This window comes from Glycine soja, chromosome 5 (genome assembly GCF_004193775.1).
Source record: "Glycine soja cultivar W05 chromosome 5, ASM419377v2, whole genome shotgun sequence".
NCBI lineage: Eukaryota > Viridiplantae > Streptophyta > Magnoliopsida > Fabales > Fabaceae > Glycine > Glycine soja.
This window is the reverse complement of record NC_041006.1, coordinates 34,691,847-34,705,032: the sequence shown is the minus strand read 5'-3', so window position 1 is coordinate 34,705,032 and position 13,186 is coordinate 34,691,847. Positions and strand designations below refer to the sequence as shown.

The 13,186-nt window shown below is 34.0% G+C and overlaps 2 protein-coding genes across 3 annotated transcripts; both read left to right on the top strand.

Moving 5' to 3' along the window:
• Positions 1–550: 550 nt before the first annotated feature.
• On the top strand, positions 551–1,764 carry LOC114412712 (protein SLOW GREEN 1, chloroplastic-like). The gene has a single exon (XM_028376720.1). It carries the CDS (start codon positions 668–670, stop codon positions 1,532–1,534), a length of 867 nt encoding a protein of 288 aa, XP_028232521.1. The 5' UTR covers positions 551–667; the 3' UTR covers positions 1,535–1,764.
• Positions 1,765–2,972: 1,208 nt separating this feature from the next.
• LOC114412711 (tRNA-dihydrouridine(20/20a) synthase-like) lies at positions 2,973–7,828 on the top strand. 2 transcript variants are annotated; one of them, XM_028376718.1, is made up of 13 exons: positions 2,973–3,028; positions 3,331–3,580; positions 3,718–3,844; positions 4,144–4,271; positions 4,379–4,448; positions 4,563–4,665; positions 4,956–5,073; positions 5,153–5,234; positions 5,586–5,647; positions 5,857–5,929; positions 6,050–6,130; positions 6,536–6,616; positions 7,343–7,828. In XM_028376718.1, exons 2-13 carry the CDS (start codon positions 3,378–3,380, stop codon positions 7,505–7,507), a joined length of 1,293 nt encoding a protein of 430 aa, XP_028232519.1. In that variant the 5' UTR covers positions 2,973–3,028; positions 3,331–3,377; the 3' UTR covers positions 7,508–7,828. The 2 variants fall into 2 exon arrangements, with proteins under 2 accessions (XP_028232519.1, XP_028232520.1); XM_028376719.1 differs by lacking the exon at positions 7,343–7,828 and having other exon boundaries at positions 6,360–6,582.
• Positions 7,829–13,186: the final 5,358 nt, after the last annotated feature.

The following is a 13,186-nucleotide window of genomic DNA, read 5'->3' as shown; positions in this document are numbered from 1 at the left end:
TTTGTCCCAATATATCCCATCAACACTCCTAAAAATAGATTACAAACACATCATTAATTAATTAGATAAAAAATAATTACATAAGCTAATTTGTAAGTTTTTAACCTTTTCAGTTCCTATCTTATAGTGACTTGCAAGTTCTTAGTTTATTAGTAAATTTTATCAAACATAATTTAAAAATAACAAAAGTTACTAATAAATATAATTTTATTAATTAAATTCACTTAAATTAGTTAAATAGTGGTAAGATGCACTAACAAGAAATGTGTTCGCTAGGAATCCTCTCAATAAACACCTAACACCATTCCCACCTATCGTCGAGTGTGACAATTCAAGCAGGTTCCATTGCTTCATTTTAAAAAAAACATTTATGTATCACAATACAATTTTTTAACATAAAATTTACAATTAAAATCACCTTTTAAACCTTAAAACGAAGGTTCCTTGACGTTTAATGTTTGATTTTCAGATTAAAAAAAAACTTTTAAGTAAAAAAATCACAACTTTTTTTTATATTTTTATTTTTAACTTTAATTCAAATATACACCAGAGAAGGTACAAGACGACAAATCCAAACCCAACCCTTAGTGTTATTTGTTTCCCCCTTCTTCCTCCTTCCTTAGGATAGCATCGTTCTCTCCGCTCCACCATAAACCCTAATTCCACGATGTTGACTTCAGCATCATCATCCTCCATCTTCTCCTTCACCCCCAAAACCCTAACCACACCCCCACAGCAATCTCGTTTCACCGTCCGGGCCCACTCCAAACCCCCCATTTTCCCCAACCTCAAAACCCTCGCTGGCGCCGCGGTCTTCGCCGCCGTCGCGCTCCAATTCCCCGCCGCCGCCGCACGCGCCTCCCCGCCGCCGCCGCCCCCTCTCGAAACCGAGTCCCTCTCCCCTCTCTCCGACCTCCTCGAGAACAACACCGAGGCCCTCGCCGCGCTCAAGTCCCTCCTCCAGCAGAAGCTCGAGCTCGGAGAAGACGACGAAGCGTTCTCCATCCTCAAGCGCCTCATCGCAGCGCAGCCCGACGCCGCCGACTGGAAGTTCCTGGCGGCGCGCCTCGCCGCGGAGACCGGCGACGTCGAGGCCGCGCGCGGCTACTACCAGGAGGTCCTCGCCGCGAACCCGCTCTCCTTCGAGGCGCTCTTCGAGAACGCACTGCTGATGGACCGGTGCGGCGAGGGCGAGGCCGCGATGCGGCGCCTGGAGGAGGCGCTGCGCGTGGCGGAGGAGGACAAGAAGGCGAAGGAAGCCAGGGACGTGAAGCTGATCATGGCGCAGATCACGTTTCTGCAGAAGAACGTGGATGAAGCGTTAGGGATTTATAATCAGCTCACGAAAGAGGATCCAAGGGATTTCAGGCCTTATTTTTGTAGAGGCATGATTTATAGCTTGCTTGATAGAAATGAAGAAGCTAAGGAGCAGTTTGCAAAATACAGAGAATTGAGTCCAAAGAAGTTTGAGGTTGATGGGTATTTGAGGACCCCTTTGTCAAGGATGAAGCTTTTTAGCACCGATGAGAGCTGAGAAATATTTATAGCAACAATGATAATAGTGATAATAAATAAGGATGCAAAAACTGAGTTAAATTCTTTTGCTTTAGCTATGTATGCTATATTGCTATGCCACTCTTGAAAAGATGGGTGGGCGTAAAAGTTGTTTGTATTATTAGAGAGAATGATAGAGAAATAAGGATTATTAATGAGTAACAATACTCTTTACTTTTTGTTCACACATGTAATTTCCTTTTACTGTTATTATTCTCTGCTATGATCGGAGTAGCTACTACTGTTTTCTGATTTGTTTTTAAATCAAGTTTCCGAGTTATATGTGGTTTGATTTCGGGAAGCTGCTACAAAGACTAGCTTTTCGTCCAACAGAATGTGATGTGAGTTGTGAGCCACTATACGAACGTTTCAGATTGGAATGAATTTTGGAATGCAGAGATTGCTGTTTCCTTCCAAAATACGCTGAAGTTGCATCTGATGCACATGGTTAATGGTTTATCACATCTGCTACGTGTTTCCAAACATGCGAGTGGTTTTTGGACAGACACGTATAAACACCCGTATAGATAAGCTTTTGCTTTTGAGAAGTTGGTAACTTTCATGTAGTTTTGGTTGAAAATTATTTTAACTTGTTTTTTTTTCTTTCATTCCAAATCCTAAACTAAAATACTACTACCATTTTTTTTAAAATCTCGTAACCTCTCCAACATTTTCCTTGCTTTAGCTGCCAAAAGTGTGTCCTTTTGAATTAAAAAAATCAATAATAATAAAGTAAATTAAGATAAAATAAATTATATTTTATCCTAAAATAAGATTTTTAGGCCCAAACATAACACCACCTATATTGTTAGTTAATATCATCAACAAATCAATATTATAAAGATGAGAGAATTTTTATCAATCCTTCCTTAATAAATACTTTTTTTTCTTTTAAAATAGTAATACTTATCTTTTATGATCATTTTTCTTGATTTATTTTCTTTGAATTAAAAATAAGTAAAAATAACAAAAAAATAATAATTGTAAGAGAACAGGAACTATAGTACTACCGAGAAGATCACAAACTGAAAGTTTTTGTCTTTCCTAGATCCACTATTTTAAGCAGGATGAGTTTATTTAAATTTATTTTTTAAATAAAACAAACAGTTTTATAGTTTTTTGATTTGTTTGTGTAAATTAATTTTATTTAAAATAAATATTTTTTTTATTTTTTAAGAAATAATTCATATTTACTTCTTAAAAAACACTCAGATTAAAAAACGATTATTTTAAAATTATTTATATAAAATTCAAACAAATCCACACATAATCTGAGCCAGCTTAGAAAGTTTATTTTTTGAAACTCAAAACGACGACGTTTTGCTTGGTCCAGATAACTAAAAAAAATTGAACTTCTGTGTGGTGCCTGGTGCGTTTACTCTCCTCTTCAGTGTGGCACTGCGTTGGACTCGTTTGGCACCGTCACGCGTTCGTTGTTCGAACCGTTCGAATTTGAACTTCTGTGTGGTGTCTGGTGCGTTTACTTTCCTCTTGGGATTTCTCACTCTGCACATCTTCTGTTCGATAAAATGCCTCTCAATTAGTCTTCTCTTTCTTACCAACCGGAATCATTTGCCCATGTTTTTAAGTTACTTTCCCAACTTTACATTTTTTACCCATCAATTTATATTTTTGTTTCGTTATGGATGGTTTGGTTCACATCATAGGCGTGATATTACCATGCCACATAATTTGTCTCATACATTGGCAGCACACAACACTTACTGTTGTGTATCAGTTTTATAGCATGAATGTTTGGTTTCTTTTGATGGATAGGTAGTAGTTGCAGAGAGAGGGGGACATGGTTTGCTAAAAGGGATAAGATGATGAAGCTTGCAGGATATTCCCTGGCCGTTTCATTTGCTCCCATAAGTTCCAATGTCGTTAAAAGCAATGGCAGATTCACATTAGGTATATCTCATAGGAACACGTGCAGCTATAGGCTGTTTTCTACTCATGCCCAGAAACAACAATTACAGGAGAAACCTGGTGTGGTTGCCAGATACTACCTTCCTCCTTGGTTTAGGTCGGTGCCCGGTATCTCTGCATTGCGTTTTTTTTTTTTCGTTTTGATGTCTGGTTCTCGCTTCTCATCCGCCTGTACTATAAAGTATACTGATTTTTTCAGTGGTTTGGTATTGTTTTTGGTTGGTTGAATTTCAGTGTTGCTCCAATGATGGACTGGACAGACCATCACTACAGGACTTTAGTGCGCCTCATATCAAAACATGCTTGGCTGTACACGGAGATGCTTGCAGCCGAAACAATTGTTCATCAAAAGGACAATCTGGTAAATTCAGATATACAAGTGTGTTTGTTAATACAAAATAGAAAATGAAAAAAAAACTAGGTATCATGGAGCGAAAAGGCTTTAACTAGATCATGTTACAGTTTTGCAACCTTATGTGTGTTTTCTGTGGTAAAATATATTTCGTATCATAAATTATAATGATTGATTTTCATATGCAAATCAGTAGTTTATCTTGTCTAAGTGAGCATATGTGTGTGCACAATAGCTCAAAACCATAGTTTCTGGATAAATTGGTATTGGAAAACTGTTTATTCTTTTATTTTGTCCATTTTGCTCAGGACAGATTCTTGGCATATTCTCCAGATCAGCATCCCATTGTGCTTCAAATTGGAGGGAGTAATATAGAAAATTTGGCTAAAGCAACTGAGCTTGCTAATGTTTATTGCTACGATGAGATCAACTTAAAGTTCGTATATTTCCTATCATTTGAAACCATAAAGTCTTAATGTTCTACTTTTGGTCTGTGATATAGATTTTTTGGTTTTTGTTTTTGTTGTTTTTAATTTATACCAGCTGTGGGTGCCCTAGTCCAAAAGTTGCTGGGCATGGGTGTTTTGGTGTGAGCCTTATGCTTAACCCCAAGGTTAAAAACCATCCTTGATCTTTAATTGAATATGACAATATGCAAGCAGATTAAAAATATAATTTTTCTTCATCAATGCAAATTGATATGGAAATCTGATGTATACAAGGAAAGTTTGTTGCTGAGGCCATGTCAGCAATTGCTGCCAGCACAAATGTACCTGTCAGTGTCAAATGTCGAATTGGCGTGGATGATCATGATTCTTACAATGAGTTGTGTAAGGTTCTTCTGTCTGCATTCTTTGTCTATTCAAGTTGAAAGGATGCAAAGTTTGGATTCAATGAATAGGTTCTATCCTCCTCTTTTTTTAAAAATTGCAAAAATGGTATTGCTGCCCACCATGTATATATGTTAGTATCTGAAACACTTTATAAGTTTTTATAACTGATCTCAAACAGTGTCTTGCATTTAGAATGCACTGAAAAGTGGTTCAACGATTGGGTACATCCATACATACTTGTGCCATGGTTTTTAGGGTTACAAATTGAACTTTCTATTGTTTTTCAGGTGATTTCATATATCAGGTTTCTTCTTTGTCACCCACTAAGCACTTCATAATTCACTCACGGAAGGCACTTCTCAATGGCATTAGCCCTGCTGAAAATAGGAGTATTCCTCCACTAAAGTATGTGCTAGTAAATTTTGATTTTGTAGTCACGTTATATATAGAATTGCATGTGATATCTTTCATTTTTTAAATGCAGATATGAATACTTCTATGGTCTCTTACGTGACTTTCCTGACCTAAGATTTACAATCAATGGTGGCATTACTAGAGTTGATGAGGTGAGATGTTGTCATTAAAATAATTCTTTGTGTATTGAATCCTAATAAAAAACTTCGTACCCCATTGTCCAGAGGCTCTTCGCTATGCGAAGGTATGGGGGAGGGATATTGTACGCAGCCTTACCCTTGCATATGCAAAGAGGCTGTTTCCGGATTCGAACCCATGACCAACAAGTCACCAAGGCACAACTTTACCGCTGCACCAGGGCTCGCCCTCGTATTGAATCCTAATATTCATATGAATTTTTAGGAATTTTTTAGCACTAAAGCTGTTCTCTTCATAATCACAACACATTGTCCCGACTCCTGGTGCTCTACTTTTGCCTATTTTTGTGTGGACATTGCTTGTAGGTTAGTGCAGCTCGAGAAGCTGGGGCTCATGGTGTTATGGTTGGACGTGCAGCATACAACAAGTAAGTTTCAAATACAATAATTTCCCCCTTTTGCTCATTTGATGTATCAGGATTCTGCTTTTCTGAAAAATATCCTAAAAGCTTATGGTGTTAGGAGGGGACAGAGAAGTTGTATATTTATAATAATGCTTTTTGATTGAACCTTCTTAACAATGTTTGTATAAATTGATATGTGGTGCTTGAGTAACTATTGTTGATAATCTCAACAGTCCTTGGCAGATTTTGGGACATGTTGACACTGCTATTTATGATAAACCAAGCTGTGATCTTACACGACGTCAGGTTCATTTACAAAATGTTTGCTTCCGATAGATTCATCTGTACCAATTCTTTGAGCAAACTTTCACATTACTCTGTGATTACCATTTTCAGTTTTAATTATTTATTTTTCATTTAACCAAGGTCCTTGAAAAATATCTAGTCTATGGGGACTCAGTGTTGGGAAAATATGGACATAGGTCAACTTTACGAGATGTTGTGAAGGTGAGGATAAATATAACCCGCTGTTAGTTGATTTATAATTTCTTTCTTCCATTTGATGTAAATTCCTGTGTAGCACTGTATGTGGTATTGAATAGCTGATAATATAAAGCTATATTCTTTTATATGTAGATGTAGCTTTAAGTTGCTATATGGTACAGACCACAGACGCATTTTCACTTTGTATGACTTTAAGTATTTATATAGCCCACACATTTTTAATTTCTTGCAGTCCAATGCATGAACTCTATGAATGGGTTCCTATTCAATTTTAGGAGATTGGAGGTTTTTGGCCCAACCTCCTCCCTTTCAATCGCATGAAGCAAATTATATATTTATTAATGGCATTCTAAGTTCTCCCTCCAATTTGCTTCTATTAAATAGCAATGGTCTGCTATGTTGCTGTAGCCTTTACTCCATCTTTTCCATTCGGAACCTGGGAATGGACTTTGGAAGCGCAAAGCTGATGCTGCTTTCAAAAATTGCACGGTAAGATTAGTATGGTGAAATCTAATTATTTGATTATTACTTAGAAGAGTATGTCTTTTATATTGTATAATATGACTCAAGATGCTATCAGCAGATTATAGGATATACAAACTTTTTTATCATCAAGCAAAGCTTATATATATATATATATATGTATTCTTTTATATTTACTGTTCTTTTCCACGATTTCTATCTCATGGATGGCATTGGTAAGGTGCATGATATGGTGGTCTAATGTATATGTCAACATCCTTCTTTCTTGTATTAGTAGAACCCTTCTTCCCTATAGCTTTCATGGAGTTGTCTCCATTTCTCCAGAAAATTAAAAATAATGCTTGAAAATGAAAGACTCGTAGAGGATCCTTATTTGATATTACCTACATTATTAGATTATAGATAGAGAGGATATATTGTACCCAAAACCAAATTGTGGAAATAAATTGCGACACAATGAGTGGCACTGTGGCAGAGGTTATCCGTAGAATTAGTGACTACTGTGTAGAGCGAGGTTGATGCCAAAAGAAGTGTGTATATGGTGATGTTGTATTCTACATTCTGTTGTGGAAATTAGGGACGTACATGTACTGAGATAAGATAAATAGTTCTTTCATTCCTTGTTTATTGAAGTACTTAGGTCAAGGTCTTGCGTTTTATAAACTAACCATTCACAAGTTCAGTTATTATATTAATTGATTCAAATGCTAACTGAATTCTTGAACCATGTAGACAATCGAATCATTTTTTGAAGAAACCCTTGTAGCAATTCCCGACTCAGTATTGGATTCACTTGTTGCGGAGCCACCACCTGGCCGTGATCTTTTTGCTAACATGCACAATTTATTGCCTCCACCATACAGAACGAGAGAAGAAGCAATAATTATTTGCGCTTAAGTCATGTGTACTCTGCAAAACCAAGTTGTGATCATTGCCATTTTTTTATTTTTTATTTTTGTGAAATCTAGTGATAGTATGTAACAATTCATATTAATACAACATAGATATACCTGCACAATGCACAATGCACAATGCACAAGGGTACTTGAGTAATTTTCTCCTTTTTTCCCCTAGTGGCAGTTTGGATGCCAGCAACCTATCTTCTACTTTATCTGATATATGTTTAGCAGACTTGCAAAAAATTCTTTGAGACGCTTAAGAGTGTGCCTGTGTCTGTGTTCTCTTAAACGTAATGCAAAAGCAACTTTTCCCCTGTTTTGTAATTTTTGCATTGGAAAGTGTATTTTTTTCATTCAACATGATTCTAACGCGTTCCCAAACATGTTAAGACTCAGTTTTCTAACAAATGGGGTAATGGAAATAATAAAAAGGAAAGAATGATCCTCTTTGCTTCAAGAATTTAACTCCTTTTATACATATTTTTGATGGACCATGGGGTCGATGGGTCTTACCTTATGATTATCAATCTTATTAATCCATGTTTATATGATAATTATGTCATTAAAATAATTAGCTTGTCTTAATATATTATCAATATATATATTCAAATTGGTCAGCAGTTTATCATGTGTCAACTGTTAGATAGTACAACATTATTTTTTTTTCTTTTATTCAATTTTTTCTCATTTTGATTTTTAAAAAATCGTGCAAAGCATGGGTCCCACATTTAGTTTTTTTGACAAATGATATGTTAGAAAATTAAAATAAATAAGAAAATGCAAAACCTTGAATTAAATAATAAAATAACAGTAGTAAAATAACTTTAATTGACAAAACATGAATCAACAATGCACTATATCATATAATAAACACAGAAAAATAAATTAGGGGAAGAAATAACTAGTCTAGGTTGAAGCGCGCAAATACTATCCTTAGAGAGAAAACGCTTCCATTGTACTGGTAGGAAAATCTGATTGCGCCCTTCTCCCAAGATAGGACAATCCATTGGTTCTGATCATGTGCAAATTGTGTGTTTTCTAGAGAGGAGGAAAGAGATATATATAAACATAGTCCCCCTTATGCAACAACAAAAATATGATCGTTGGAAATCAACCTACATATATAAAAACAAATGTAACAACTTACAGATATCAAAACAAAACGTAACAAATTCTAAAATAAATATTTTATTCTATAAAATAGAATTAATATAAGTAATATATATTTATAAATTTTAAATTATAAAACAAATATTTACTAACGTTCTCCCACATAATTTAAAATTTTAAAATATTTTTTAAAATATAATTTGTATAGAAACATAAAAGAAAGAAAGAGCATGTGATATTGTATTTCATTATAAGGAACCTTTCGGGTTTGAGCCTTATATCTAGTGTTTATGAACTTCCACCCGAGAAAAATGTAGTGACTTAATTGTCTTGAACTACACCTTCTTTAATCGGACTTTAGTACACAACCTCTATAATATTGGCTTTCAAATAAGTTATAATCAGTGATAGCGCGTTACAGGGTCTTGCGCTTGTATCTTGTTTCGTGAGTGTCACTTATAGATTAGCCCATATCTCATAGTGACGACCCCACCACCACACTCACTAGGTGAATCCTTAAAGAGTTGTTTGTGACCCCACCCCTACAATAATTATCATCGGATTCATTAAGGGGTATTTTTTTATACCAAAAATACACATATATAAATACCTCAACCTTAATATTGTCATAATTTATAATACACCTCGTCATAGGAATGAGAAACGAAACAACTCCGCAAAATTTTATTTTGGTGTATTTTAGTCAACAAGCAATTTCGTTATTACCCGTTAAACTCCATTCATGGGATCACCAATCACACGGAGACAGGTGTCCATTGTTGTAACTAAACAATGAGCTCTAGTCTCATTCCCCTCGACGACTCAAGTACTTGTTGACGCGTCAACCCTTTTGTAAGGGGATCCACAATATTATTTTCTGACCTGACAAAATCAAGAGAAATGACACCATGAGAAATCAAATTTCCGATAGATTTATGTCTCACTCTTAAGTGTCTTCTTTTTTCATTAAATTTTTTGCTAGTAACTTTAGATATAGCAACTTGACTATCACAATGCATTGGAATCGAAGGTATAGGCTTATTCCACAATGGAAAATCACATAACAAATTTTTAAGAAATTCAGTCTCACAAGTAGCAATATCTAAAACAATAATTTTTGCTTTCATGGTAGAACGTGAAATAACAATTTGTTTAGTAGATTTTCATCATACTGCATCACTAGCTAAAGTAAAGACATAACCACTTGTCGATTTTGTTTCATCAAAATCAAAAATCCAATTTTTATTAGTTTTAAGAGAACTCATTTTATCATTAATAGCTTCTTTTCCAAAAAGATGCATCAATTGACCTCATGGCCTCACCATAAGTTTTAGGATCATCTTCAAGTAGAAAAAAACAAAATTCAAAACCAAAATCATTAACCTTTTTAGATCTTTTAGTTCGCCTAGGTTCAAAAACAATGTCCTTATTAGCATTACTATAAGATGATACATTAGAACAATAAGTATCACAAACAAATTTAGGCAATTTATTTTTCAAAGGAAAAACATTTTCAAAGAAAGTGTCATCTCTAGATTCCATAATATTACCATTAGACATTTCAGACACTTCTGAATTAACTACCAAAAATCTATAAGTAGTATTATGCAAAGAATATCCAACAAAAATACAATCAATAATTTTTGGTCCAATTTTCCTTTTCTTATTAATGGGGATGTTAACCTTTGTTAGACACCCCCACACTTTAAGATATTTTAGATCTGGTTCTCTTTTTCTCCTTAGCTCATAAGGGGTTTTTTCAAAATTTTTATAAGGCACTCTGTTAAGAATATGACATGCAGAATATAAAGCTTCATCCAAGTGTTCATTTTATTGCTTTGTGTGTTGTATTTTCACATGTTTATTTTTTTTTTAAACAAGGAGCTACATATGTAGAGGCAACTGGTCACCAACATGTAGCAACAAAATAGTTGCAACAATAACATTAAGAAACAAAAAATAAAAACCAAACAACAAACTTCTTAATTTTAAAGACTTGTAAGTTTATAAAGGAATTTGATCAAGTAAAAGATAACTTCATAAAATTAATATATAAATAGAAGTAATGAGATGCTTAGTTTTTCACATAGACTAATTCTAAAAGTATTTTATCTTTACAAAACATAATTGACAAAGAAAATATATTTTAATTTTAAATTTCAAATTATAAGAAAATATTTTCCAACAATCTCCCACTAATTTAAAATTTAAGGAAATGAAATAATGTAATAAAAACATTTTTAATGGAACATAATGCATTGCGTTTTCACCCGTAAATTTTTCATGCCAACTAGAAAAGGACTTAATCATATCCATGACAAACATTTTGGTAAGACAAAATGCTACTGCATAAAAGACAAGACTATGCAAGAAGAAAGTAAAATTTTTCTCTCTAAGATTGTTAAAAAATTAAAGTAAAATAAAAGAAATAAAAAAGAAGAAAATGCAAAGTCTTTAATTAAATAATAAAATAACAGTAACAAAATAATTTTAATTGACGGAACATGAATCAACAATACACTATATCATATAATAAGCACAAAGAAAAATAAATTAGGGGAAAAAATAATTAACCTGTATTGAAGCATTGTGTGCAACGAAATGATCCTTAAACCTTGTGAACACCAATACTCTTGCTCTCAAAAATTAGTTTTCATAGGAAAAAGAAGAAAAAAATTTAGAGAGAAAGAAATCAAATTGTTTATTTGATTGTGTGTTTTCTAGAAAGGAGGAAAAACATATATATAAGCATAAACCCCTTATGCAACAATTAAAATCTAACCATTAAAAATCAACCTACAGATATAAAACAAACGTAACAACTTATCGATATCAAGATAAAACAATAAATTCTAAAATAAATATTTTATAAAATAAAATAAAATTAATATAAGTAATATATATTTATAAATTTTAAATTATAAAATAAATATTTACAAAAGATGTTTTATACTAAATATAGCCAAGATGTTTTTGTCCATATCGAAGGGTTGTCAGTCATATTGATACATATGCCATCCAAGCCTCCAGGACCGAAATGATGAAGAAGGTTTATCATAAAAAGATTTGTGCATGATTGTTGTATACTAAAGGGTTCTCGCTCATGGGGTGCTACACTTAGTGGTTGATAAATGTGATTTGGTGAAAAGTTATAACTATTGTTGATGTCAGGTTATGATTATTGGAGATTTCGAGAAATGAAGCATTGTTTGATCATCACCGTTAATTTAAAATGGTCTAACGGTTTAGAGGACTCAGGCCACTTGGCCTCCATGGGCCTGGCCCATATAAATATGTCACTGCATTAACTCTTCCCTTATCTATATATATATAGAGAGGGGTTAACAATAAAGTTGTTTATATTAAAATAAAGACAAAAAATTTCATAGTCAACTACAAACAATAATTATACAAGAATCCCAATTATAAACATTAAATTGAAATTGAAGTTATTAAAAATTATTAACAAGATTAAGTTTATTATGTATAGATAAACATACCTGTTATATTTGTTTTAACATCTTGTATTAGGAAGATTTTTAATTTTCTCTAATTGCGAGACATACCCTGTTTATTGTTTTATCATTTTGGATTTAATATAATTTACATTTTTTCAAAAAAAAAAGTTAGAATGGTTATAGCATATTTATAATAGGATGAATCATAAATACCTCGTAATGATCCACTCCCCTGATTATAAATGATTCTACAACCCCAAAATAAATAACTAGTTGTTCCTACAATTGATTACAACAGTGACACCTCCAGCCACGATTATAAAATGGCCATGCAATGACCATCTGCCAGCATGTAGCTTATCCTTCAACATATGCACCTCAAATTCGAACCCCACTGCATCTAGGAATAGCCAAACTGATTTTCCAAGTTTCTCAACCATGTCCAAGAATGAAATTTCACATCTTGGATCACTTCTAGCATATTAAATGAGGCTCCCCTGAACACTAACAATTTCTCCTAAGCTAGAGTGACCACACAATACTGCACCAAATATACTTCCATTTTCTATTAACATCCATTGAATGATGGTCGAGAAATGTTGTTTAAAGTGCATGCAAGGACCAACTTGGGTGACCACGTTGGGAGCCATCCACACATAACAACAATGAGATCACACTTGTCGTGCCATATCACACCTGAAGAAAACGTGTGTGATTGTCTCCTCACCACCTTTGCAAAAATGATATTTACCATCAATCTCATTTGTTAACAAATTTCTCTTTCTTAAATTCTCTCCGGTAGGAAGTCTATTTCTAAACATCCTCCATAGAAAAATATTGATTTTGGGTGGGGTGTTAATCTTCCAAATTTCCTTGAAAAGTTCATGACCCTCATTGGCAAAGTCCCGACCATGAAGAGCTAAGTATGTTGATTTCACCCTCCATCTCCATGTGTCCTCTTCCTCAAAAACCACCCTCACCCGATTAAGCTCCTCTTGGAACCTCTCTACCACTTCCAATTCCCATTTAAACCATTCCCTCCTCTATCCCCCTCCATCACCCATTTAGCTTTAGATTTTTGTGTCGTTAAGGATTCTCTACACATCACC